Below are 26,116 nucleotides of genomic sequence, written 5' to 3'. Positions count from 1 at the left end.
CTGCCCAAGGGGGACATATATGCGACCTGAAGAAGGGGGAGGGCATGGAGGGAGGACCAGGAAGGCACTATGGGATCCAGAGTCTTCCCTCGTCTTAGGTCAGTATCTAAGTATTTTTTCCTTGCTGCAATGTTGCTTTGACTTAGAGTGTCAACATGTCCGTTGTGGTCTGTTCCATGAAACAAACCATTTCCCCTTCAGGTGTGAACTCAGCCTAAGGGTGCAAAAAAAATAAATAAATTGGCCTTAGACTATAGAAGGTGCTAGACATGGCTGATAGGATGTCAGCACTATATGAATAAATCTAATAATAATGATTACAGCCGGGAGACTACCTCAGCATTTCTATGTGCCTGTGACAGACTGGAATACCGCTATGAGCTAGAGCTGACCAATCAGGACTCAACCAGGAGGAAACAGGTCTACTCACCTCCACACGGAGACATAGATGATGATGAGGAGGAGGAGGGTAAGTGAGGACACCCCACAGCCAACGATCAGGGTGACCGAGGGAACGAGGACCTTCTCCATATTCTGAAAGACAAAACACAGACGTCTCAGGGAAATGCAGACCAGGCAGAACGTCAGAACTTCTCATAGTAATTCAGGGTAATCTGACAACCAATCACAGTGTGAAACAAATTCCTGCATTTCATACACAGATGATCAGACCTGACCACAGTCTGACGTCTTTACCACGAGTCAGTGGTCTGGAACAAGCAGTGCATGTGGGAAATGACCCCCAACCTTTTCTGCGTGTGTATGTGAGTGTGTGTTTATAGATAAGGGCAGTTGGAGTTGTCTGGTTTTATTTCATGTCTGCCAGCATTAAATATGCTGTCCTGTACGCTCACGCTCACAGTAGATCTAACAACATGAATGAATTACATGGCGAATATCAATCATTTCTTCATCAATTTTCTTTTTTCTTTTCTTTTTTTTTTTTTTTAACTAATCACTTTGCAATGTCTTCATATTCATTTTTCCCCCCTACTATTATTTTTTGGTAAAGTTCCTCTTTAAAGGACAACTGAAGTGAAAGTTATATGGAGGCTGCCATATTTGTCTGCAGTAGTGTCTGAATCACACCAGAAACGAGCATGCAGCTAATCTTATCAGATCTGACACTGTCACAAACATCTGATCTGCTGCATGCTTGTTCAGGGGCTATGGCTATAGGGATTAGAGACAGAAGATCAGCAGGGCTGCCAGGCCACTGGCATCGCTTAAAGGGAAATAAATATGGCAGCCTCCATATCCCTCTCACTTCAGGAGTCCTTTAAAGGCAATCTGCAGTGAGAAGTATATGAAGGATGACCTATTTACTGCCTTTTGAATAATACACATTGCCTGGCTGTCCTGCTGATCATGTACTTGTATTACTTTCAGCCATAGACCCTTAACAAGCATGCAGCAGATCGGGTGTTTTGGCCTGAACTCCTGCACAGGGCAGAAGGAAACCTTAGAGAAATGTAACTTGTATGTGTTTTAGAGAGTTAAGCCTGTCTTATTCCCCCTCTTCTGCGACTAATCTCAAGTTGTAATTTGATATCTCAGCTGTGTCAGCTGACTGCCATGGCAGGGAGCTAATAGGTAAACACAGGATGTTAACAATATGTCAGAACACTGCAGATTTATTGCAGAATTTCTATCAGCTGTAACAAAGAAATGTTTTTCTTTAAAGGTTATTATGCTGTTGCATAATAGAGGAAGTTCTGAGTTCAGGTCCTCTTTAAAGTGAACCCGAGGAGAGAGTGATAGGGTGGCTGCCATATTTAGTTCCTTTTAAGCAATACTAGTTGCCTGGCAGCCCTGCTGATCTATTTGGCTGCAGTAGTGAACTGAATTACACCAGCAACAAGCATGCAGCTAATCTTGTCAGTTCTGACAATATTGTCAGAAACCCCCAACCTGCTGAATGCTTTTTCGGGGTCTATGGCTTAAAATAAGTATTAGAGGCAGAGGAGCAGCAGGGCAACCAGAGATCTGGTATTGTTTTGTAGGAAATAAATATGGCAGCATCCATAACCTTCTCCCTTCAATTGCCCTTTAAAAAAAAGAGCTGACAATGGCAGCTGCCATGTTCCTGGCCTATCAGGCCTCCTTTGCACGCCGAGAGTGAGGAGCACTTGTCTACGAATGTTCCTCATCTGCATCAGTGACATTTATCCGAGTTCATCCATCAATCGCCGTCCCCGCCAAGTCCCTCTCCTCCTCTCTAATCGTTACCTAACAGATGATCCCCGCATCGCGGCGGCTCCTCGTGAAAACGTCTAATGATCGTTCTCCGGGACGCGGGGAAGACTGAGAGGCAGCTGGGCTTTATTTGTCATCTAGTTAAGATATAAAATTGCGCGATGATGCTGCAGTCATGTTCCCGTTGCAGCCTCTCTGCATTACAAATGATTATGAGCCGCGAAAAACAAGTGTGAACAGCAGGTAATGCTTTAAAAGACAAATATTGTTCCATCCGCCGATGCAGATTCACATATTTCCTGCGAAAATCGCTGGCTGGCTTTGTCTGCGTGCGTCGCGTCTCTCTCTCTCTCCGAGGAGCGCTGCCAGGAAAGATGGAACGCAGCACTGACAGCCGTGGCTACAGACGGTACAAGCAGGAGAGCCACAGAGCATGCTGGGAATCGTAGTCTGAACGTCCAGCTAAGGAGCGAATCTCACGAGGTCAGCAGGGGCGTAACAATAGACCCTGCAAGGGATGCAGCCGCAGGGGGGGGCCACCGTGGGTGGAGAAGTTTCTTTTCCCTGTCCTGAGAGGTTGACAACTAAGGGTATGGAGAGAAAACATTTCTGCTCTCTGCACATTTGTTCTAATGACTACATGTGCTCAGCCACTGATAATGAATCATACAAAGTTTTGCAGACAAAGATTTGTAGACAGTCCCTATTCAGTGTTCAGCAGCAGGGTCATGTGTACAGCACTGCTCTACGCCCAGTCTCTCTACCCCTCCCCAAGTGTTGTGTGCTGTAGTGATACTTGAGGAGTCTGGGAAGAGAGAGAAAAAGCTTTCTGCTCTCTGCACAACTGTTCTATGACTGTATCTGCTCAGCCACTGATAAGGAAACATACAAAGTTATGCGGACAAAGATTTGTAGACAGTCCCTATTCAGTGTGCAGCAGGCTCTTGTGTACATCACCCAGCCCCCAACTTCACTGCTGTCTGTTTTCATCTGCATGGGGAAAACACATTCAAGTGTGCACTAGCCGAGTGGATAACATTGCTACTCAGTTTTCCTAAGGAGAAAGCTGGACGGAAGAAGGGGCGGGGGGGGGGGAGGGACCCCATCAAAGTTTTGCAGGGGGGGCCCAGCAATTTCTAGTTACGCCTCTGGAGGTCCGAATAGGGGGTGATTCACAAGACTTGTATCATTAATTATCTCACATAAGTTATTATCCCCACTATACCCAATCTCCCCCCGCACACACATTGCCCCGTCACGCATGCAGAATAGCGCAGGGACCAGAGTAATATCTACCTGCTCCAGTGCTGCTGGTCTCCTCCACGCATCACAGCTGCACACTCTCTTCTGCCATTCGCTGGCTCTCGATCATGTGACTCATATCGGTCATGTGATCGGGAGCCAGCGAATGTGTGTGTGTGGCTGTGATGCTTGGAGGAGACACACAGTGCTGGGGCAGGTAAATATTACTCCACTACCTGAGCTACTCTGCATGTGGGCAAGGAGGGGGAGGAGGAGTGGCCCCCACAGCCCCCCGGCCCCCCATCAGTACACCGTTTCCTCCCCTAATGCCTACTATACACAATGACATTATAGTGGGGGCTGCTGTACATGGATGTTACACATGGAAGAGGGGGCTGCACTTGGAATGAGAGGATCTGATGTATATAGATGTTAGACGTGGAAGAGTGGGCTGCACACAGGGGCAACAATAGACCCTGCAAGGGATGCAGCCGCAGGGGAGCCCAGAAGCCGCAGGTGGCCACATGGGGGTTGAAGTATCTTTTCCCTTTCCTGAGAGACTGAAAACTAAGGGCACAGAGAGAAAAAACGTTCTGCTCTCTGCACAGTTGTTCTAATGACTGCATCTGCTCAGCCACTGATAAGGAATCATACAAAGTTTAGCAGACAAAGATTTGTAGACAGTCTCTATTCAGTGTGCAGCAGGCTCTTGTGTATAGCACTGCTCTACCTCCACATTGGAAACACATGGTTACACATGGAAAAGGGGGCTGCACATGGAATGGGAGGGGGATGCTGTACATGGAGGTTACACATGGAAAAGGGGGCTGCACATGGAATGGGAGGGGGATGCTGTACATGGAGGTTACACATGTAAGAGGGGGCTGCACATGGAATGGGAGGGGGCTGCTGTACATGCTATAGGCTAGCCTAGGGGCACACAAGGTATAGTTCCAGCCATGAACATTATAAGATCTCTTATCCTATTATCAGCGGTTGGGTTTGGGATACATGAAGCAGATCCCCTCTGGGGACGCACAGACCAGACACATGAATCTGCAATCAGTGTCAGGCATGATGGAGACATGATGGCAGATAAGGGGGTCTGGCTACAAATCAGATTATGGCAAAAGCAAAGAGGAAATATTAATCACAACGTAACACAAATACAGAGCTGATGGTGCGATAAGAGGAAGGCTGCACAACTTCATCTGTGAATGGAGGTCCCAGTATATATCTATATACTGTATATGTATAATGACAGCAGTGGAGAGGTGACAGAGTACAGAGAGGTTACAGTAATACTGATGCAAAAACAAAAGTATGATATAATGGATTGTATGTGTAGTGCGGATAAATAATAGAACTTTAGTAGCAAAGAAAAAAGTCTCATATTTTTATGTTCAGTTATATAGTTATTTATTTGTATAACATTGCATCATTCTGTCATATTTACAGTTTACAAACTACACTCTGTATTTTAAATGATGAAACAGAGCAGAGCTAATGACCCTTTGCACTTCCCTGCAGTAAAACCTTATCTCAAGCTATCTCTCACTGTTTCTTGGCTGTTTCAAAGAAAGCTGAGACAAAAGGGTGGAAAAGTTTTATACATATCTGGGGCTTCTTCCAGCCCCCTCCAGGAAGATCGCTCCCTCGCCGTCCTCCGCCTCCTGGATGCTCCAATAAACGCCCTGTTAGCTTCATCAAGTCATGGCGTACTGCACATGTACGGCCTGGCCAAGCACGCGCCCCGCTGCACTCCCAGTGCCAGGAGCATTCTACGCCTGCACCGTACTACTGCACAGGCACAGAACACACCCGGCCGCGGAAGTGCCGGAGGGAGCGTACACAGCCGCCTGCGCCAACTGCCCGAAGAGAAAGGGGCATCTACCTGATCATCCAGGAGGCCAGGGGTGTAACAATCCACCCTGTAAAGGATGCAGCTGCATGGGGGCCTAAGAGCCACAGGGGGCCCTGTCCTGAGATTGACAACTAAGGGCATGGAGAGAAAAAAGCTTTCTGCTCTCTGCACAATTGTTCTGTTGACTGCGTCTGCTCAGCCACTGATAAGGATTCATACAAATTGTTGCAGACAAAGAATTGTAGACAGTCCCTATTCAATGTTCAGCAGGGTCTTGTGCACAGCATTGTTCTACCCACAGCCCCTGGGGAAGGGGTATTGGAGGGAGGGGGATTTTTTTTAGGGGGGCCCAGTGATTTCTAGTTACGGCCCTGCAGGAGGCGGCGGAGGGCGTCGTGGGAGAGATCTGCGTGGAGAGGGCTTAAAGAAGCCTCAGGTATGTACAAAACCTTTACACCCTTTCATCTCAAGTACACTTTAGGGGTCCATACACTGGTCGATTTCGATCGATTTGATCTATCTGACAGGATGGAAAATCTAGGTTGATCTGCTGCTGGCAGCAGATCGATGGCCCAAAGAGTTGCATTGGATCTAATGGTCCAATAATGCATTTAGATCGATTTTCGATAGATTTCAGTCTGAAATCTGTTGGAAATCTGTCCCTAGTGTGTGGCACACGTCAGATAGATTCCTGTCAGATTCGGACTTGACAGGCATCTGACGGAAATCTATTTGATGGTCGAATCAGCTGCAAATCTATAAGCGTATGGCCACCTTTTGAGTGCTTCAGAAAACAGCACTGTCTTCCACCCAAGTTGCGTTGATAATAACTGAAAGATAACCCAAAGATAACAACTGAAGTTTCTTAAAGAGAAACTCTGACCAAGAATTGAACTTTATCCCAATCAGTAGCAGATACCCCCTTTTACATGAGAAATCTATTCCTTTTCACAAACAGACCATCAGATGGCGCTGTATGGCTGATATTGTGGTGAAACCCCTCCCACAAGAAACAAGAAAAGTAAGTACTCTTGACAGTTTCCTGTCTGTGAACTTTGTTGCATTGTGGGAAATGGCTGTTTACAGCTGTTTCCAACTGCCAAAACAGCATGCAGCAGCTACATCACCTGCCAGCAGTAAAAATGTCACCATGTAATAAATGTCGGAATGTAAATCAGGGATTTAAAAGATTTTACAATGGGCAAACACTGACTAAATCATTTATACATAATTATTGTAAAAATGAAGCACTTTTTTATTACATTACTAGCTGGTCGCCCGGCGTTGCCCGGGTATGTAATTGGCTAGTGTTAGCTCTGTCCACTTTTTCTAATCCTAACACACAATTACCTAGTTTGTGAGCTTTGCGGTCTTTGGCATCAATAATTGGCTGTGGCTCCACTACTTTGAAAATCAATAGGTGAATTTTGATTAGCTTTTGTAGGCTCCACCTACTTTTCTGAATATTAATCCCAGTCACCCACTGTGCAAAGTTTAAGAACCCTGCCATTGACAGACAGTGTAAGAATGGCTGCAGTTTACATTCTGGCAGTTAAATTTTTATTTTTCTCCACCCACTGATGTCCTGAAGTTTCCCGGGTATGTATTTGGCTGCTGTTGGCTGTGGCCACTTTTTCTAACCCTAACACACAATTGTCAACAGTCAATGACCAAGTTTGTGAGATTTGTGGTCTTTGGCATGAATAATTTTCATTGAAATGAAACACATCTGATTCACTGTTTGTAGCCCCACCCCTTTTCTAAATATTTAACCCCAGTCACCCAATGATCAACTGTACCAGGTTTGAGGCTTGTGCCATTAACAGTGCAAAAATGGCAGCAATTAAATATTTGCCTTGAAAATCAATAGGTGAATTGTGATTGGTTTTTGTAGGCTCCACCCACTTTTCTGAATATTAATCCCAGTCACCCAGTGACCAACTGTGCAAAGTTTTAGAACCCCACAATTAATAGTGTAAGAATGGCTGCAGTTTACATTTTCCCAGTGAAATTTGTGTTTGTCTCCGCCCACTGAAGACTCGGCATTGCCCAGGTATGTATTTGGCTGGTGCTAGCTCCGCCCACTTTTTCTAACCCAAACACAAAATTACTTAATGACCAAGTTTGTGAGCTTTGAGGTCTTTGGCATCAATTATTTGCATTGAAATAAAATAAATCTGATTGGCTGTGGCTCCACCCCTTTTCTGAATTTGAACCCCAATCTTCCAAATGACCAACTGTACCAGGTACAGGTGATTAACAGTGCAAGAGGCTTGTGCCATTAACAGTGCAAGAAAGGCATCAATTAAATATTCCCCTTAAAGATTAATAGGTGGATTTTGATTGGCTTTTGTAGGCTCCACCCACTTTTCTGAATATTAATCTCAGTCACTCAGTGACCAACTGTGCAAAGTTTGAGAACCCTACCATTAATAGTGTAAGAATTGCTGCAGTTTACATTTTCTCAGTGAAATTTGTATTTGTCTCCGCCTACTGATGACCCAGCATTGCCCGATTATGTATTTGGCTGGTGTTGGCTGCGCCCACTTTTCCTAACCCTAACACACAATTACTCAATTACTCAATGACCAAGTTTGTGAGCTTTGCGGTCTTTGGCATCAATAACCTGCATTAAAATGAAACAAATCATATTGGCTGTTTGGGGCTCCACCCCCTTATATAAATTTAAACCCCAGTCACGCAATGATCAACTGTACCAGGTTTGAGGCTTGTGCCATTAACAGTGCAAGAATGGCAGCAATGAAATATTCCCCTGAAAAATCAATAGGTAATTTTTGATTGTTTTTTGTAGGCTCCACCCACTTTTCTGAATATTAACCCCAGTCACCCAGTAACCAACTGTGCAAAGTTTGAGAACCCTACCATTAACAGTGTAAGAATGGCTGCTGTTTACATTTTCCCAGTAAAATTTGTATTTGTCTCTGCCCACTTATGACCCGGCGTTGCCTGCTTATGTATTTGGCTGGTGTTGGCTGTGCCCACTTTCCTAACCCTAACACACAATTAATCAATTACTCAATTACCAAGTTTGTGAGCTTTGCGGTGTTTGGCAACAATAATTTGCATTGGAATGAAACAAATCTGATTGGCTATTTGTGGCTCCACCCCTTTCTGAAATTGAACCCCAGTCACCCAATGATCAACTATACCAGGTTTGAGGCTTGTGCCATTAACAGTGCAAGAATGGCAGAAATGTAAATATTCCCCTTGAAAATCATTAGGTGAATTTTGATTGGCTTTTATAGGCTCCAACCACTTTTCTGAATAATAACCCTAGTCACCCAACGACCAACTGTGCAAAGTTTGAGAACCCTACCATTACCAGTGTAAGAAAAACAAAAGTTTGCTTTTTTAAAACAGAAAGAATTTGCAATAATTCAGGTTGGAGTGAGCTTGAAATGTCTCCCAGTGCATCACTGTTGAAAATATGCAAATTAACCATTATTACCCTTAGAAGCTAAACACACCTCTAGAACCGCTGGAATGCAATGATGTGTCAGCTTGTTAAATTGTACAGAGCCATAATAATCCAACACGCATACAGACTGTTTTGGATTTTTTTTTTTTTTTTTTTTTTTTTTTTTTTAGCCTTTCAGATTAAAATCACTTAAAAACCAGCCTTCACGCGGATCTCTCCATCAGGTTGGCAGCGATCTTGCCCTTCCTTCACTGTTCAATCATCATGCTGGCTTTTATTAAGTCTGTTCTTTATCAATAAAAAGAAAACAAAACATTTTAGAGCAATGAGCTCCACTCCTTTTGCTTCCACAATTCTTGCGCCTTCTCCTCTCCAACACCTTTTTTTTCCGCCAGGTACACCACATACAATCTTGCTAAGAAATGATTGCACACTGCTTCCAGTGACAACTCCTCCTTTTGGAATACTATTAAGTTTCTTGCATCCCACAAAACTTCCTTAAGTACAGAGAACACAATCCACCCCTTCCTATCCTTCTCCTTTGCACCCAGTGACACTCCACCCATCACCATTGAAAGAGATGTGACCCTAACCTCCACCACCACCTCTAAAAATGTCCTCAACTTCCTCCGAAAACCCTTTGCAAAATCACAATCCCAAAACACGTGGTCCACATCCTCTTCCCCTCCACACGCTTCTCTTGGGCACCTTCCTGAGGGAGTCATACCCCTCAATTTGCAAAAAACCCTAGTAGGGAGCGCTGACACCAGAGCCATCCAGACAACATCTTTTTGCCTGTTTGTTATTCCTTTAATACTCATTCTTTTCCATACTGCCTCCGCTTGTGCACTTGTCATTCCTTTTATATAACATATTATATCATTTCTTGTGATCCATTTTTTAATATTCTGCTTGTTTATGTTTGTTAAGGCTGCTCCTGCCATATTGAAATTGTCCAGAATTTCTTTAACTTTTTGGTAGCATGATGTAGTAGTGAATGCAACAGGCTTGCTCAAATCCTTAGCGACCCATCCCAACCTGTTCCACAACCATCCTCCCAAGTACCTCACAAAATCCTTCACCCTCCCCTCTGACTCCAACACTCTACGGACAGACACCAGATAGTGCAGAGACAGAAAAGAAGCAACATCAGGGAAGTCCCAACCACCCAGAGACACACCCTTGTGAACCGTCACCCGTGCCACCCTCTCCATCTTTGAACCCCAGAAGAAAACAAACAACATTCTCTGCACCTCTTGCATCCATCTTTTGCCAGGAGGCAAGACCAAACAAAAATACAACAACAACGGCAATATCACAGCTTTCACCACCAACACTTTCCCTGAAAAAGACAACTTCCGCAACCTCCACAAGTTCAACTTTCTTACCACTTTCCCTTTCACTTCATCCAAAGTCTTTCTACCTTTCATCTCTGCATCAAACACCACACCCAACATCTTGATCTCCTGACTCACCGGCACTTTCTCCACATTCAAAGGTACAGGCCTCCCAAAGGAAACCAGTTGGGACTTCTCCCAATTCACAGCCATTCCAGACATTCCACAAAACACTTTCACATGCAAATTCACCCTGTCAATGTCAGCCTGTGACCCACCCACAAACGACACATCATCCATATAAGCCAAATACTTCACCTGCTCTCCACCACCACCTGGCACAACAAACCCTTTCACCACTTTATCCCGCTGGACATACCTCAGCAAAGGCTCCACCACGCAAATAAAAGCCATAGGCGACAGTGGACACCCCTGCCTGACTCCGGACAAAACGGGGAATGACCTGGACAAAACCCCATTTACCAAGACATGGCTCGAAATTCCAGTGTAAAAACATCTAATAACTTTCAGGAGACCATCAGGGACCCCTAATTTTGCCATCACCCTGAACAGGAAGGAGTGTGATACTCTATCAAATGCCTTTTCCAAATCGATACCCTCAATGACCATCGGCACTTTATTTTCCTGTGAAAAATTAATCATGTCCCTTAATAAAACCAGGTTATCGGCGCTTCTTCGACCGGGGACCGCACAGGTCTGCCCCTCTCCAATCATAGATGCTATCACACTCCTTAACCTGTTTGCGACCAATTTCGCCACTATCTTGTAGTCCACATTCAACAGCGAAATCGGCCTCCAGTTTTTTATCAATTTTTTGTCTCCTTTCTTATGAATCAGGGTGATGACTCCCTCCCGCATTGATGGGGACAACCGCCCAGAAGAAAAAACTTCCTGGACCACCTCCACCACTTCCCCACCAATGATAGGCCAGGCCCACCTAAAAAACTCCACTGGGAGCCCGTCCTTCCCTGGAGTCTTGCCTGTTTGCATGGCACCAACTGCCGCCCATACCTCCTCCGTGGCCACCGACTCTTTCAACTGCTGTACCTCCAACGGATCCAAACACTCCTCTAACACCTCATCACAATACTCTTTCATCTCCACCTGTGACACAGCATTCCCTCCTCCATACAAATCCACATAAAACCTCCGCACCTCTTCCATCACCTCGGAACCAACCACTTCCCTTTCATCCACCACCACTGACTCTAACACATCTCTACTGGACACCACCTTCTTAAAGAAGAAACGGGAGCAAGACTCCCCCTCTTCCAAATCTCTCACTTTCGCCTGAAACACAATCCTCTTCCCACGCTCTGTCAACATTTTCTTCATTCGCTGTCTTGCCTCCTCCAACTCTTCCTCCACCTCATACCCCCATTCCTTCATCTTCACCAAATACTGCAACCTTACTTTCCAACTTTCTTCCTCCTCTTTCTGCAAACACCTCTTCTCATACGCTAGATTCCTGAAAAAGCCAGAAATCCTCCTCTTCACCCAATCCCACCATTCCAACAAATCCACAAAACCTCTCTTCCTGCGCACCCATCCTGCATATTCCACCCTAAATCTTTCAAGTACATCCACATCCTCCAACAACTCCACATTCAACTTCCAGACTCCCTTCCCAAACACCACTCTCTCCGACACTTCCAGGGAACAAAGAATGGCTTTGTGATCAGAAAAAGTGACCTGGTGATAAGAGACAGCAGAAACCAACACATACCTAGAAAGTAAAACGTAATCTATGCGTGACTTAACCGTGCCCGCATCTGAAAAGTAAGTATATTCCCTGTCCCTACTGCCTGCCGCCAAAGCTGCATCCTGCAGTCCAAAATCTGTCACAATCTGGTTGAGGATCCTACTGGTGGAGTCCAGCTTGGTCTCTCCTGACCCCACTCGATCCCCAACCGATCTTATACAGTTCAGATCGCCGGCCACAATGGTCTTAATGCGGCCTGGCAGATTGAACTTAAGCACCTCCAAGAACTCCGCCCTCTCTTTTTTGTCTGCAGGAGCGTAACAGTTAAAAAGACGGTACTGGGAGCCACAAAAATCAAAATTCACAACCATCAATCTCCCAGGAATGATGACGGCATGTGACAAAACCTTAATGCTAGGATTATTAAACAGCACGCCAATGCCCTCATTCCTACTCTGGCAGGCAGGGGACCAGATGGCATTGCCCCCTGCCCATTCCCCAGAGCCAGGTACCGTCTTCAATATACACTCCTGCAGACAAAAAATATCCGCCCTAAAATTTGCGAGGTCCTGCAGGACTGCAGCCCGGCGGTATGAGGAGCCGATCCCCCTCACATTTACAGACAGCAGGGACAGCACCATCACCAAAAGACACCACATGAAAAGCAACCTACACTCAGCCATCTTCATTTCTTAGGCGCTCTGGGACTCTTCCGTACACCCACAGTAGTGGGCTCCTGCTTTGTCTTTCTATTCCTCTTCTTTCTTTGTTTTTTTGATTCTGCTGTGTTCCAGTCCTCCGGACCAGAATCCCCAGCAGTACTCGGTCCCGGTGCCTCCGGGTTAACTCTCCTAGCTGGCCTAGTGTTTTTCCAGCCAGTAGGCACAGGAGACTGGGTCATATCCACCTTTAATTCACCCTCAGAAGTGTCACTGACGATCCTCATTTTTGTTACACGGGTGTCATCACTTTCAGACTCAGTCACAGCTTCTTTCCTCTCTTGATAAGGTGGTAGATAATCACTATCATTCTCCTCCATCTCCACCTCTTTTTCACCTTCCACCTTCCCAGGGTCTGTCAGGTCCATTTCAAACTCCTCCTCCTCATTTGCATTAACTCCACCCCCCCTCCTCTGAGGTCATGACTGACATGCTGGCTGATTTCCCTCCTTTTTTTGAACTTGGGGAGTCGTTATTTTTGGAGGGAGATGAGGCAGTCCCTTGCTGGGATCTCCTCACCGCAGTGTCAGCTTTTGGGCTTTTACTGGATGCAGGGCTGGGGTTTACTGGCAAACTTTTAAGTTTCTTCTGCGAGAGAGCAGAAGAAGGGGCGGGCTTAGGAATCTCCGGCGGGTCAGCTGACTGCACAGCTGTTTCGCCACCTGCATTCCTGTTATTCTCGCCGGCTGAGCCGGCATCAGCAGCTGTGGCACTACTGCTCCCAGCGGAGCTGCGGCTACTAGCGTCCATGGCGGGCCGCTGGGAGTCTCTGCAGGGTTCAGGCACATCTGCCTGGCTTTCTGGGACCAAGGGCGCGGCTTCTGTACTGGTGGCAGGGGTCAGGGAAGCCTCAGAACGCTCTCCACTGTCGCGCTGCGGGCCCCACTCAGCAGAAACTGAGCAAGTGACGTCACCGGCGTCAGGGGAATCCCGATCAGCTGGAGAGCCGGGCACTGCTTCGGGGAGCCTCTCCGGGGGGGTTTCAGCCACAATATCACTTCCTTCAGCCCCAGCCTCTCTCACCACAGCGGGGGGACACGGGACAACACCAGGTACACATACATCAGCCTCTCCAGCCTTGCTCCCTGCCACGTCAGCAGCAGCCTTCTTACAGGCAGGAGCACCAGCGTTCTGCTCAGCGGGGAGGGACACTGCAGAAGGAGGCACGGCATCTTCTTCACCCCCACTCCCCACAGCTTCATCATCATCATCCTCATCCACATGCTCAGCCAGTTTCCTTTTCTTGACACGCTGCAGCTTTGGCATCTCAGCCTGCTCAGCCTGCAGCATCTGGGAGTCAGTGACCTCTTCAGCAGAGGGGACAGGGGGGGTCACAGTAGCAGTTGGACCCGTTTGAGCAGCACTGGTGCCCTCTCCAGCTACCTCAGAAAGGGGAGCTTCGGCGTCAGCCTCAGCGTCCCGGGGCTCCACACGGGGAGCCAGTGACCACCTCCTGCCCCTGCCATAGGAGCCAGCAGCAGCAGCATAGGTATATATGCGGGTGTTCCCCCGCTTTTCACATTCTTTGGCCAAGTGGCCCGCTAGACCACACAAGTCACACACCTTTACCTTTTTACACTTGGAGCCTGGGTGAACCGGCTCCTTACAGTGCCTGCACCTCTCCTCAGAGCTGCAGCTGCCAGCACCGTGCCCAAAACTATAACATTTCCGGCAGTAGAGCGGCTGCCCAGTGTAGGTGATATAGCCTCTCTCACCGGCAATGGAAAAGACAGGGGGTGGGTGAACCACATCATGCCAGCTCCCTTCCTGCCTCTTGAACTCCACATTAAATCTCATCTTGCTCCTATAAACACCGATGTGATTATAGATCTTCTCTGCCCAACTCACATCTCTGAAGTATCTCTGCAGAAACAATCTCACAACATCAGGCTCCACAAACGGGTTATACATGTGAACGTACACTTGTCTTGCTTTTTCATTAAACAGCGGTGTAACTGACTCCAGCCACTTAACAAAATCCTCCCTGCTCTCTCTATAGTCTGCCAGCACCTTTAAAGCCTCTTCCTCACTATACATTGTGACATCATATGCTCCTTGTGCAGGAAAATCCTGAATCGCAAACAAATTTTTCTTTGTCATCTTCAACCCCTCCACCAGTACCTTGTCAATAAACGCCTTCGGTCCCTTACTCCTCCATTCCGCCTTCACGATGAAGCGTATTGAATTACGCAGCTTTGGCATACCTCCTCCACTTGATGCAGCCGCCATCCTCTCCTCGTTTATGGAGGGCCCCCACAAGGAGGACCCTCAGAATACCTTCCGTGCAAGACCAAGTAAAGTAACTCCAGCTGATCCTTGCCAAAAGTCCTAGAAGCCACAGACTGTTTTGGATTGTTTGATCCTCATCAGTGCATGGCATAGATTAATTTGGCTCTATGCAGTAGGGCTTGTAACACCGAGAGGGACATGCTACCCAGACAGCTCATGGTGACCCAGAACTCATTGGAGTGTGTAAGGGACTACAATGGTCCTAAAAGCCCCCTTACTAAGATGTTAAGAAAAACAAACGTTTGCTTTCTTAAAACAGAAAGAATTTGCGATAATTCAGGTTGGAGTGAGCTTGTTATGTCTCCCAGTGCATCACTGCTGAATATATGCAAATTAACCATTCTACCCTTAGAAGCTAAACACACCTCCAGTGTAGCAGTGTAAGAATGGCTGCAGTTTACATTTTCCAGTGAAATTTGTATTTGTCTCTTTTTGGTTATGGGAATAAAAAGTATCCTATACTTTATTCCAGGTAATGTATTATGTGTGTGCCAAATTTCATTCAAATCCGTTCAGCCGTTTTTGCGTGATCGAGTAACAAACATCCAAACATCCGAACTTTCCCATTTATTATATTAGTAGGATTTTCACTGGAGTTCCTCTTTAACTCTTCCTGTACTGGAAACAATATTAGACTCTTATTTTCTACTAATGTTCTATTTCTAATGCTGGGCATACACGGCTCGTTTTTGCCGCTCGATTCTCCCGTTTGATCCTTTTGCTGCTCGATTCTGTAGTCAATTCTCTTATTTTCGGCTCATTTTTCTTATCTTTTTCCATTCACTGCTATCACAAATCGAGCGTTGACAGGATAGAGCGGGACATTGGACATGTTGGAAATTATCGAGCCATCTAAATGGATTAAAAATGACCTATGTATTCCCAGCATTAGCTGTACTTCACATACAATTCATTATATCATAAGTTTATTTTCACTTCAGATTCCCTTTAAAGCCATTGCTGGACCCATATTGGGTGCGAAACATAATCTAACCCAAAAATGCCTGTTCAGACTAAGCTGCAGCGAGCCCACACACACCCAATTTATGTCACCCTCAATGGTCATTGATCAATCATGACAGCAAAATTTTTGTAAACAAGTGCTGTACAGACACGCTGTTTAGCTATAGCCAGGCAGCGTGTGCTGTCCAGTGGACCGGGAAAAGGGGGTGATGATGAGTAGTGCTTAGTGAACAGCATCTGCAGAATGAGAACAAAAAGAAAATGATGTACTCTTTGTTAAGCAGATAACTGACCCTGTAGGGACATGCAGGGCCGCCATCAGAAATTTTAGGGCCACTCACACCATCAGGCTGGCCCCCCCTCCCTGGGCCCACCCACTGGTTGCTGTACTTACCCACTAGCTACCCCACCCGTGTCTGTGCGCAAAGTGCACTGCGGCGAAAAATGTGCATGGCTCTGACACTGAAGAAAGCGGTATGCACAGCGTGATGCGGCAAAAAGTGGGCATGGCCATGGCATGTTGAGGGTGAAGCCAAATACTAGCAAAATACAGGTAGTCCCCGGTTAACAAATGAGATAGGGACTTGTAGGTCCATTCTTATCCTTTATCCGTTCTCTTTTTTCCAGGGCTTCTGGGGGCCAGGGCCCCCAGAAGCCGTGGGCCCCTCACTGCAGTGTCAGTTGTCCCCCCCCCGATGGCTGCCCTGGAGACATGTGACACAGTGAAACAAGCATGTATGCACAACTCTGGATCTGGGCAGCATGGTGGCATAGTGGTTAGCTCTCTTGCCTTGCAGCACTGAGTCTCCTGTTTAAATCCCGGCCAGGGCACTATCTGCAAGGAGTTTGTATGTCCTCCCTGTGTCTGCAAGGGTTTCCTCTGGGCACTCCTGTTTCCTCCTATATCCCAAAAACATACAGATACGTTCATTGGCTTCCTCCTAAAATTGGCCCTAGACTACGATACATACACGATATAGACATATGACTATGGTAGGGATTAGATTGTGAGCCCCTCTGAGGGACAGTTATGTGACAATATACTCTGTACAGCGCTGCGTAAGATGTTGGCGCTATATAAATACTAAATAATAATAAAAATCCTACTGCAAACTAGCCTGGGCTCCATTTTCTTTGGAAGGGTTAAATATCCAGGGCTCTGAATGACAAGTTCCTCTGCAGTCGGACTGCAGCAAAACTCTCATTGATAATAATTAGAGGTTAAAAAACTCCTGTGTAGAGGAGACACACTTCTAAGGGCCCGTTCACATCTGAAACTGCAGAAAGCCGGCGATTACCGTCGGCGTTTTGCAGGAGTGATTTTCCCGCGATTAACGTGGAAAAATCACTGGACACTGCTGCTGCGGTGCTTTGCACGTTAATCACGATCGCTAGTCGCGGAACGATAATCGCCGGCAAACCGCTGCATGCAACGTATTTGCGGTTATCGCTAACCGCAAACGCGGAAGTAACACTGCCGATGGCTACAATGTGTAGCGGTTTTCCCTGAACGGGAATTACGCGATTCTCGCTCAGGTGTGAATGGGCCCTAAGGGCAGGAAGCAGATTAAATGTTAAAAGACTCTTGAGTCAGTAAAAAACCCTTAAAGGGGCACTATGGAAAAAATTGAAAAATTTTAAATATATGCAAACATAAACATTACCGACAGGTTTTGGACTAATCCATCTCTTCACAGGGGATTCTCAGCAAGGCTTTTATCCCTTATAAAGATATTCCCTAAAAAGGTTTTAAACAATGATGCTGGCCAGCTTCCCTGCTTGCTACACAGTGTTTTTGGCAGTTGGACAGAGCAACTGCCATTCACTAAGTGCTTTTGAAAATAAATAAATCCCAGAGAATCCCGTATGAAGAGATGGACTAGTCCAAAACCTGTCGCTTCCGCCAGATTTCTTCTGCCTACTGTAATGGCCCATACTCACGGGCTACAATTATCGCCGCAACATGCGGCGCGCGCGTGTTGTGGCGACAGGTTGCCCGTGAGTATGCGGCGTTGCACGGGCGCGCACTCCGAACTGTCGCCCGTCGCTGATGTTGCCAGGTGATTGGCGCGGTCAATCGCCTGGCGACAGTCGCCGCCGCAACTCAGCCGCAACTGTCGCTAGTCCGCGTGAGTGACAACAACATAATAGCAAATAGACGGCGCTTCCGGCGGGGGGAGGGACAACAGCGACAGCTTCCGCCGCATCAGTTGCCAGGTCCCTCCGCCGTGTGTATGCGGAGGGACCTGGCGACGAGCTGTCGCCGCCATGTCGCGCACACGCTCCCGTGTGCTAGCGACATGCCAAAAAGTTGCCCGTGAGTATGGGCCATAAGTGACAGCAACATAGGAGAAAAGTAATTTATGGCTCATTTTACTCTGGAAAAAATGTACTTTTTTGTATGTGTTTGTACATGTTTACAATTTTTTCGCCATAGTAACCCTTTAATGTTTTAATACAAAATAACACAGTGGGATTCCTGGAAAATCCTATTTGAGAGTAGTACTATAGATACCATATTTTATTATAACTTCAGGTTTGCCTTAAAGCAGATTTGTATTTAATTTGTAGCCGTGGGTGTATGTGTATGAAGCCACATAAATGTGCATGAATGGAATGCAAAACTCGCGTGCTAAAATGCGCTCATATTGTGACGTATAACCGTGAATGTAGCCTTACCGTCTCTTTTATGCGTTAGGATTAAGTGAGTTCCACTTTAAGTGATTATGAAGGTGATTTTTACTCCGCTTTCTATAAAAGTTCGTCCTTGCCCTTTATTTTATAGGACATTTGATTTGTAAAACCATCAGTTTTGCGCTAATCTCATAAGAGGATCAGAGGGGACCAGAAGCATACTGTGGCTTTTAAGCCTCGACTTGATCGAACATCTGCTTTGCAACATATTTTTCTGTTTCCTTTCTTCCCTGTTTTTCTGAGAACTGTCAGCTCTGCGGGTCATTCAGCACCACAGAAGTGTGACCACATGTGCCTCGTCCATCTCTGATATAATAATAATAATTCCAACATTTGTCCTGTCGCACTCAAAGCATGTGATAACTGTAGCCACAAGGGGCAGCACGGAGGTGTAGTTGTTGGCACTCTAGCCTTGCAGAACTGAGGCCCCAGCTCAAATACCAGCCAGGGTACCAGCACAGAGTTTGTATGTTTTCCCCATGTCTGCTTGGGTTTCCTCCAGGCACTCAGGTTTCCTCCCAAATCCCAAAAACATACGGATAAGTTAAAGTGAACCTCCAGACTAAAAATCGACTCAGCAGCACTGAAAAGGCCTGGTGTTTAACAGTTTCACAGCATCAGAACTTTGTCTCTCTTATACAAGCCTCATTTTTAGCTGCACAGAAGAAAACTGCCCGGGCAGTTTTCCCCTTATGCTGTGCAAAGCATGATGGGATTTCTGATGTTCTCGTTCTGCTGTTTTGGTGCAATTTTTTTTTTTTACATTTTGAATTTGACATTTGAAGCCTAGCGTGCGCAGCTGGGAGGGGTGATCAGGACACAGGACAGTTGGAACTGTGTCTCCTGCTCCCTGTCACCTCCTTTCAACCAAAAAGAAGGCTGCCCCCATGACAAAGATGGCAGCCCCCATGAATCACAAACATTTGCCTGGTCTTTTAAAACAGGGTGGGTAAAAGATTATATTACCTATCTATTCTAATTAACATAACTAATGTAACTTAATAACAGTATGTTTGTTTAGGCTGAAGTTCCCTTTTAATGGCTACCCTCTAAATTGGCCGTAGACTATGATACATACAATAACCAAACACAGAACATTTATATCACGCTTTTCTCCTGGCGGACTCAAAGCACCAGAGCTGCAGCCACTAGGGTGTGCTCTATAGGCAGTAGCAGTGTTAGGCCAGAGCTGAAGCCACTAGGGGGCGCTCTATAGGCAGTAACAGTGTTGGGGGGACTTGCCCAAGGTCTCTTACTGAATAGGTGCTGGCTTACTGATCAGGCAGAGCCGAGATTTGAACCCTGGTCTCCTGCGTCAGAGGCAGAGCCCTTAACCAGTACACTATCCAGCCACACTACACGATACATACATAGACATATGACTATGACGGGGATTAGATTGTAAGCTCCTCTGAGGTACAGTTAAAGGACAACTAATGAAAGGGATATGCAGGCTGCCATATTTATTTCCTTTTAAGCAATACCAGTTGCCTGGCTGTCCTGCTGATCCTCTGCCTCTAATACTATTAGCCATAGGCCCTGAACAAGCATGCAGCAGATCAGACGTTTCTGACATTATTGTCAGATCTGACAAGATTAGATGCATGCTTGTTTCTGGTGTGATTCAGACACTTCTGCAGCCAAATAGATCAGCAGGGCTGCCAGGCAACTGGTATTGTTTAACAGGGAAAAGACTGGCAGCGCTTACTCAGGCTGTAACTGAAATGACACCAATCACTAATGTGATAGTCGATTAGTGATTGTCACCCATAATGATCACAATCGATAGACGGGGTGACATGCATTTCACAAGCATGCCTTGAAAAGAAGCTGACAGCTACTTTGCGAGGCTGTCAGCTGTCACTTAGATGGGAGTGGTGTGTATACATGCCAGAATCCACAGAGATCGATCCACCGCGTGGAATGAGTGTGACGCTTATTTTTGTAATTAAAGTACTATAGACTTTTGGCAAGTAAGTGGCTCTTGCATTCCCGCTACTCATCAGGCACATCGGGCCCAGATTTCCACCCATAGCTGCTATTCATATGGGCGTCTGTGGCTCTGCCCAAACTACCATGGCCTGTGGGCGCCCACTTTTCCTGTTTCCCCTTCCACCAGCTGAATCCAGAGAGCGGAGGAAATGAGCTGTTCTGCAGAAACAAGCACATGTGAGCCATGAAGCAGGTATTCTGTCCAGCACTTCACTGCTAAATACTGTTTATATTCACTTATCATCCCGATTGCTTTTAGAATTCGCCCCTTGTTCAATCTCGGGTTCAGTTGAGCCTTAAAGTGAATGGGAACCGAATTTAAAAAAAATGAGACAGATACTTACCCAAGGAGAGGGAAGGCTCTGGGTCCTTTAGAGCCTTCCGGCTCCTCTCCTGGTCCCCTCGTTCCAGTGCTGGCTCGCCTGGTAGCAGTATATGACTAATTTAGTCAAATACGGCTTTACCCGGCCGAAGGAGGCTTCAGAAGTCTTCAGGGAGCCCGAGTGCTCCTGAAGAAGGGCGGCCCTGTACTGCGCCTGCACAAGCACGCTCTCTTGCACGCTCACGCCTGTGCAGTATGGAGCCGCACGTCTTCGGGAGGACACGGCTCCTGAAGACTTCCAAATGCCCCTTCGGCGGGGGAATGAAACTGGGGGAGGGGGGGAGGGGTTGGGGAGCCAGCACAGGATAGAGGACACCGAGAGAGGAGACGGAAGGCTCTATACGACCCACAGCCTTCCCTCTCCTTAGGTAAGTATTTGCTTCATTTTTTTTAAAATGCGGTTCCCATTCACTTTAAATAATTTTCAGCTGTATAAAAATGGAAAATAAGATCCAGACAGCATGGAAACTGGGCACTAGGCTTGGCGGTGACACAACGGGCTTTGCAGACTGCCCAGCAGGCCTGTTGGAACGGCGACATTTGTTACCATTACGCCACATGGGATCCATCAGCGATGAGAAAGGAACGGCTTGATTCAAGTCCAAATCCAAACAGAATGTGGAAAACGAAAAAGGAGCGACTGTGGAGTGGCTGGAGATCTTGGCACCCTGATTCCACCCAACACCCGTCCTCCATTCTTTGCCTCGAAGCACAACTGGGCATACTCTGTTATTTTCCAGTATTTGGCAATTGTCTTGGCCAAGCAGCCACTCCCCCAACACTAAACATCGGAGGACTGGAGAACGACAAACAGAACTGACCCTTCAAACCAGTTACATCATCATCAGAACTATGTCGGCTCAGAACAGCAGCCTTTGATGTAGCACAAAAGGTCAATGTGGCGGAAAATACATTTTTAGTTACAAGTGGACTCTACAGAGCTAAATCTGCTACTAACTGTCCAATATGAAGGGGCTTTCAGGGTTGGATCCTATAGTTACCATATGTAAGTGGAAATGTAATTGGTATGTTACTGAATCTCTGCAAACTTTACTAACTATAACCACAGTAAGAGGTCATCTACCACAAGAGTGAAACTACTATTTACAGGTAATAAACACTGTGGGGGGCGCCCTTAAGTCTCGTATTATATACAATATCAATTAAACACAGATAAGCGTAGTGCGTCTTACCTGTTATGAAGGCTCGTACACATACGGATCATATAAATCGGGTTTGGATGGCGCCCACGCTGTACGTCTCTGATATACAGCACTTTATTTGACCTGAGGAAGCGGCTTGTGGTCGCGAAATGCGTTGTCCAGTCCATAGTGCTATTAATAAACCCGATTTATATGATCCGTATGTGTACGAGCCTTCATAACAGGTAAGACGCACTACGCTTATTTGTGTTTAATTGATATTATATATAATACGAGACTTAAGGGCGCCCCCCACAGTGTTTATTACTTTTTAATACCCAACTACGTGGGTTTATACTTACTGTAAGTCCATTATAGTAGCATCTTTTTCCGGGAGCGGCGACCAACAGGGCCGAGTGGAGACGGTACTTCTCCACACGTTCTGATGGTGGATGCCTAGATAGCAACCCAGAATTGTGAGTATATATTTTTTTCTACAATAGATCATCCTACGCAACGGTAATACACGATATCGGGCTCCCGGTGTCCCTGTGTTTTTTATCTCTACTAGTTCTACTACTATTTACAGGGCCTCCCAACATAACTGATTAGACTTTCCTAAATTCACACCTCCCTCTCCTTCCCACCTCGCAGGGTAACTAAAATGTCCTGAAGGCCCGTCTACCAGACCTGTGATGTTACATTACAGATGTGTGATCCATTTGCCTGCCATTGCTGTGGGTCTATATATGAGCAGTTAGATTTGGTAAACACTATTGTTAATCTAAGGCTGACTGGGGAAGGTTTGGTATCAGGAAGGGGTTTTCATTGGGGAGGATGTTAGGGTTACGTATCAGGAAGAGGTACCAGTGCAGGTGGGGGTTAGGTGTTAGGAAGGCGTTACGATAACATTGGGACGAACGGTAAGGATTAGGTGTCAAGAGCAGGGAACCATTGGATGGAGGTTAGAGTTAGGTATACGATCATAAAGAGAGAGACATAAACGGTAAGACCTCAGCCATATGGGGTTAGACAACATGAAGGTGGTACTGTAGGAAGAAGGAAAGATGGGCACCTGTAGCTAATGGACAATTTGAGCACCCCATAAGCGCTAATGCAAAATATCAGCGATTGGGTGGCAAAAGCAGACATTTGGGCAGCTGATAAATGGCAGGTGCCAGGCCCGTCCAACGGAAATGTTTTGTTTAGAGAATTATCGTTTTGAAAAGTATTGAATTGAAATTAGTTTTTAGAATAATCATTTTGTAAATTATGGTTATGAAATGTATTGTTTTAGAAATGAATTGTAACGATTGGTGTAGCAACACAGACGTCTGATTATGTGTGATCTGCAGAATCACCAATAATACAGACGCCATAACTGATTATGTGGTGATCTGCAGTATCACCAACAACACAAGTATAGCTGGCAGAACACAAAGTATGTAGTGCTTGGTGCAACAGTAACTGAATAGTTTAGCTAGACCTCACCAGAGGAGCTAGTGAGCACTATTGGTACACAATAACTGAATAGTTTGACAAAACCTCACCAGAGGAGCTGGTGGGTACTATTAGAACACAGTAACTGATTAGTTTGGCTAAACCTCACTAGAGGAGCTGGTGGGTACTATTAGAACACCTCACCCGTGACAAGGGTTTACTGGTGAGTAGAAAGGTCAGACAGGCTAGGATCAGTAACAGGCGGGCAGGTACAGTACGGAATCGGCAGGCAAGAGAGTAGTAAGATATCAGGCAGGGTTCAGCAACGGAGTCAGATGGGCAGAAGTACAGAAAAGATAAGCAAGAGCAGAGTCAGAGGGTAGCCAGAGTCATACACAGAATATCAATATACAGTAATACAATAATCCTAGTCTTGTGTGAAATCCCTGGTTTCCTCCCAGATCAAAGCACACCGGATACTATCTAACGTCTGAGCGCTAACACGTGAGTATTCGCAACAGCACACAAGTTGCGAGTGAACACTGAAGGCTTTTGAAGCAGAGGAGACCCCACAGCCGTGCCCACAACAATCAGCCAATCCGGAGCGCCGTGAGTCTCTTCTGACGTCAGCCAACCGGCCGGTCAGCTGACTCGCCTCCTCCCCGCATAAAGGTCCTGTCTCCGCGCGCGCCCGCGCGATACGGCAACCCTATGTGCAATAGACAAACCCGTCCTCGGCGTACAAGACGCCAGAGGCACGGGTGAAGTCCCTAAGCAGAAAGGCAAGGCGGCTGCGGAGACACCCTGCGTGCCCGCAGCCGCCATTTCTGTGGATGTTACATGTATCATTTTTTGCATCTATTTTATTTGAGGCGGAGGAAGGGGGGGGGGGGGGGGTTAGGAATAGGTGTCAGGAAATATCGATAAATACTGCCAATAATCCGCTTATCAGGAATTGGTGCCCAAACTAATGTTTTTTGTGCACCGGGCTATCGTTGCATTGATCGCTAGTAAATACCAGGCATCACTGCTTTATGTGCTATATGGATAAATGTTAATAAGCATCAACCTCAAAATTGCAATGATATTAACACATTCTAAGATGTATTTTTAATGTTTTAACAATGGGTGCAGTTTAAAACTGTTTCCAGGATAAAAGGAGAGAAATGGAAGAGGAAGTGGAAAGAACAGGACCAAGGACAGAACCTTGGGGAACATGAAAGGGAGTAGGACAGAAGGTTAAAAGAGTAAAGGGAACAGGACCAAGGACAGCACCATGGGGAACATGAAAGGGAGTAGGACAGAAGGTGAAAAGAGTAAAGGGAACAGGACCAAGGACAGCACCATGGGGAACATGGAAGGGAATAGTACAGAGAGTGAAAAGTGTAAAGGGAACAGAACCAAGGACAGCACCTTGGGGAACATGAAAGGGAGTAGGACAGAAGGTGAAAAGAGTAAAGGGAACAGGACCAAGGACAGCACCATGGGGAACATGGAAGGGAATAGTACAGAGAGTGAAAAGTGTAAAGGGAACAGAACCAAGGACAGCACCTTGGGGAACATGAAAGGGAGTAGGACAGAAGGTGAAAAGAGTAAAGGGAACAGGACCAAGGACAGCACCATGGGGAACATGAAAGGGAGTAGGACAGAAGGTGAAAAGAGTAAAGGGAACAGGACCAAGGACAGCACCATGGGGAACATGGAAGGGAATAGTACAGAGAGTGAAAAGTGTAAAGGGAACAGGACCAAGGAAAGCACCTTGGGGAAAACAGATGGGAGTAGGACAAAAGTGAAAAGAGTGAAGGGAACAGGAGCAAGGACGCTGCTTGGCGGAAAATGGAAGGAAGGGAGTAGAAAAGGACGGGTTACCATTGAAGGACATCCACAATTAGCGGAGTTCTAAAGAAGCAAAGAACCAAGAGACGTCAGTAACACAAATATTTACAGTAACTTACACCCTGCAGCTTATTCACTTTGCCTGCAAATAACCCCTCCCAGATCAGTGACAAATCTGTCCGCGCATTTGTTACTCTGCATTCTTCTCTCTCACCATGGCAACTCACTACTAATTGGTGAGACGCAAGGCATAATGATGATCAAGTTAAAGATAGACATGCCTTAAGACATAACATATGTTCTGTTCTACACCACACACCACACACACACCCACACACACACCACTGTACACACACACACCACTGTACACACACACACACACACACACACACACACACACACACACACACACACACACACACACATCACACACACACACACCACACAGACACACATCACACACACTATACACACACACACACACACACACACACACACACACACACACACACACACACACACACACACACACTGTACACACACACACACACTGTACACACACACACACACACACACACATATATACCATACATATACACACACTATTCACACACATACCCCCGCAGGTACATACACACATAGACACACTGTACACACATGCATACACATGGTATACAAGTACACACATACACATATAACACAAACAGGTGCTGTACGTCAATCTGGGAAATTTAGGTGCTTACTATCGTTGGGAGTTTGGGCGCCCATTGAAATATCGATTTTTAGGGGGATTTGGTCCAACGGATTGGCCGGGTGTTAAAGAGAAACCATGTCCAAGAATTGAACTTCATTCCAATC

At 46.2% G+C, this 26,116-nt stretch overlaps 1 protein-coding gene across 3 annotated transcripts in view; it reads right to left on the bottom strand.

The window, feature by feature from the left end:
* ADGRB1 (adhesion G protein-coupled receptor B1) overlaps positions 1 to 26,116 on the bottom strand; it is an 829,276-nt gene that overhangs the window by 148,133 nt on the left and 655,027 nt on the right. For all 3 annotated transcript variants that reach the window (XM_068238111.1, XM_068238113.1, XM_068238112.1), the window contains exon 19: positions 431 to 534. In XM_068238111.1, the coding sequence (XP_068094212.1) occupies positions 431 to 534 (104 nt within the window). The remainder of the gene's footprint in view (positions 1 to 430; positions 535 to 26,116) is intronic.

The sequence above is a fragment of the Hyperolius riggenbachi genome, chromosome 5 (genome assembly GCF_040937935.1).
Source record: "Hyperolius riggenbachi isolate aHypRig1 chromosome 5, aHypRig1.pri, whole genome shotgun sequence".
In the NCBI taxonomy this organism is placed as follows: domain Eukaryota; kingdom Metazoa; phylum Chordata; class Amphibia; order Anura; family Hyperoliidae; genus Hyperolius; species Hyperolius riggenbachi.
The sequence above is the reverse complement of the archived record's forward strand: the minus strand, read 5'-3'. Positions and strand labels throughout refer to the sequence as shown.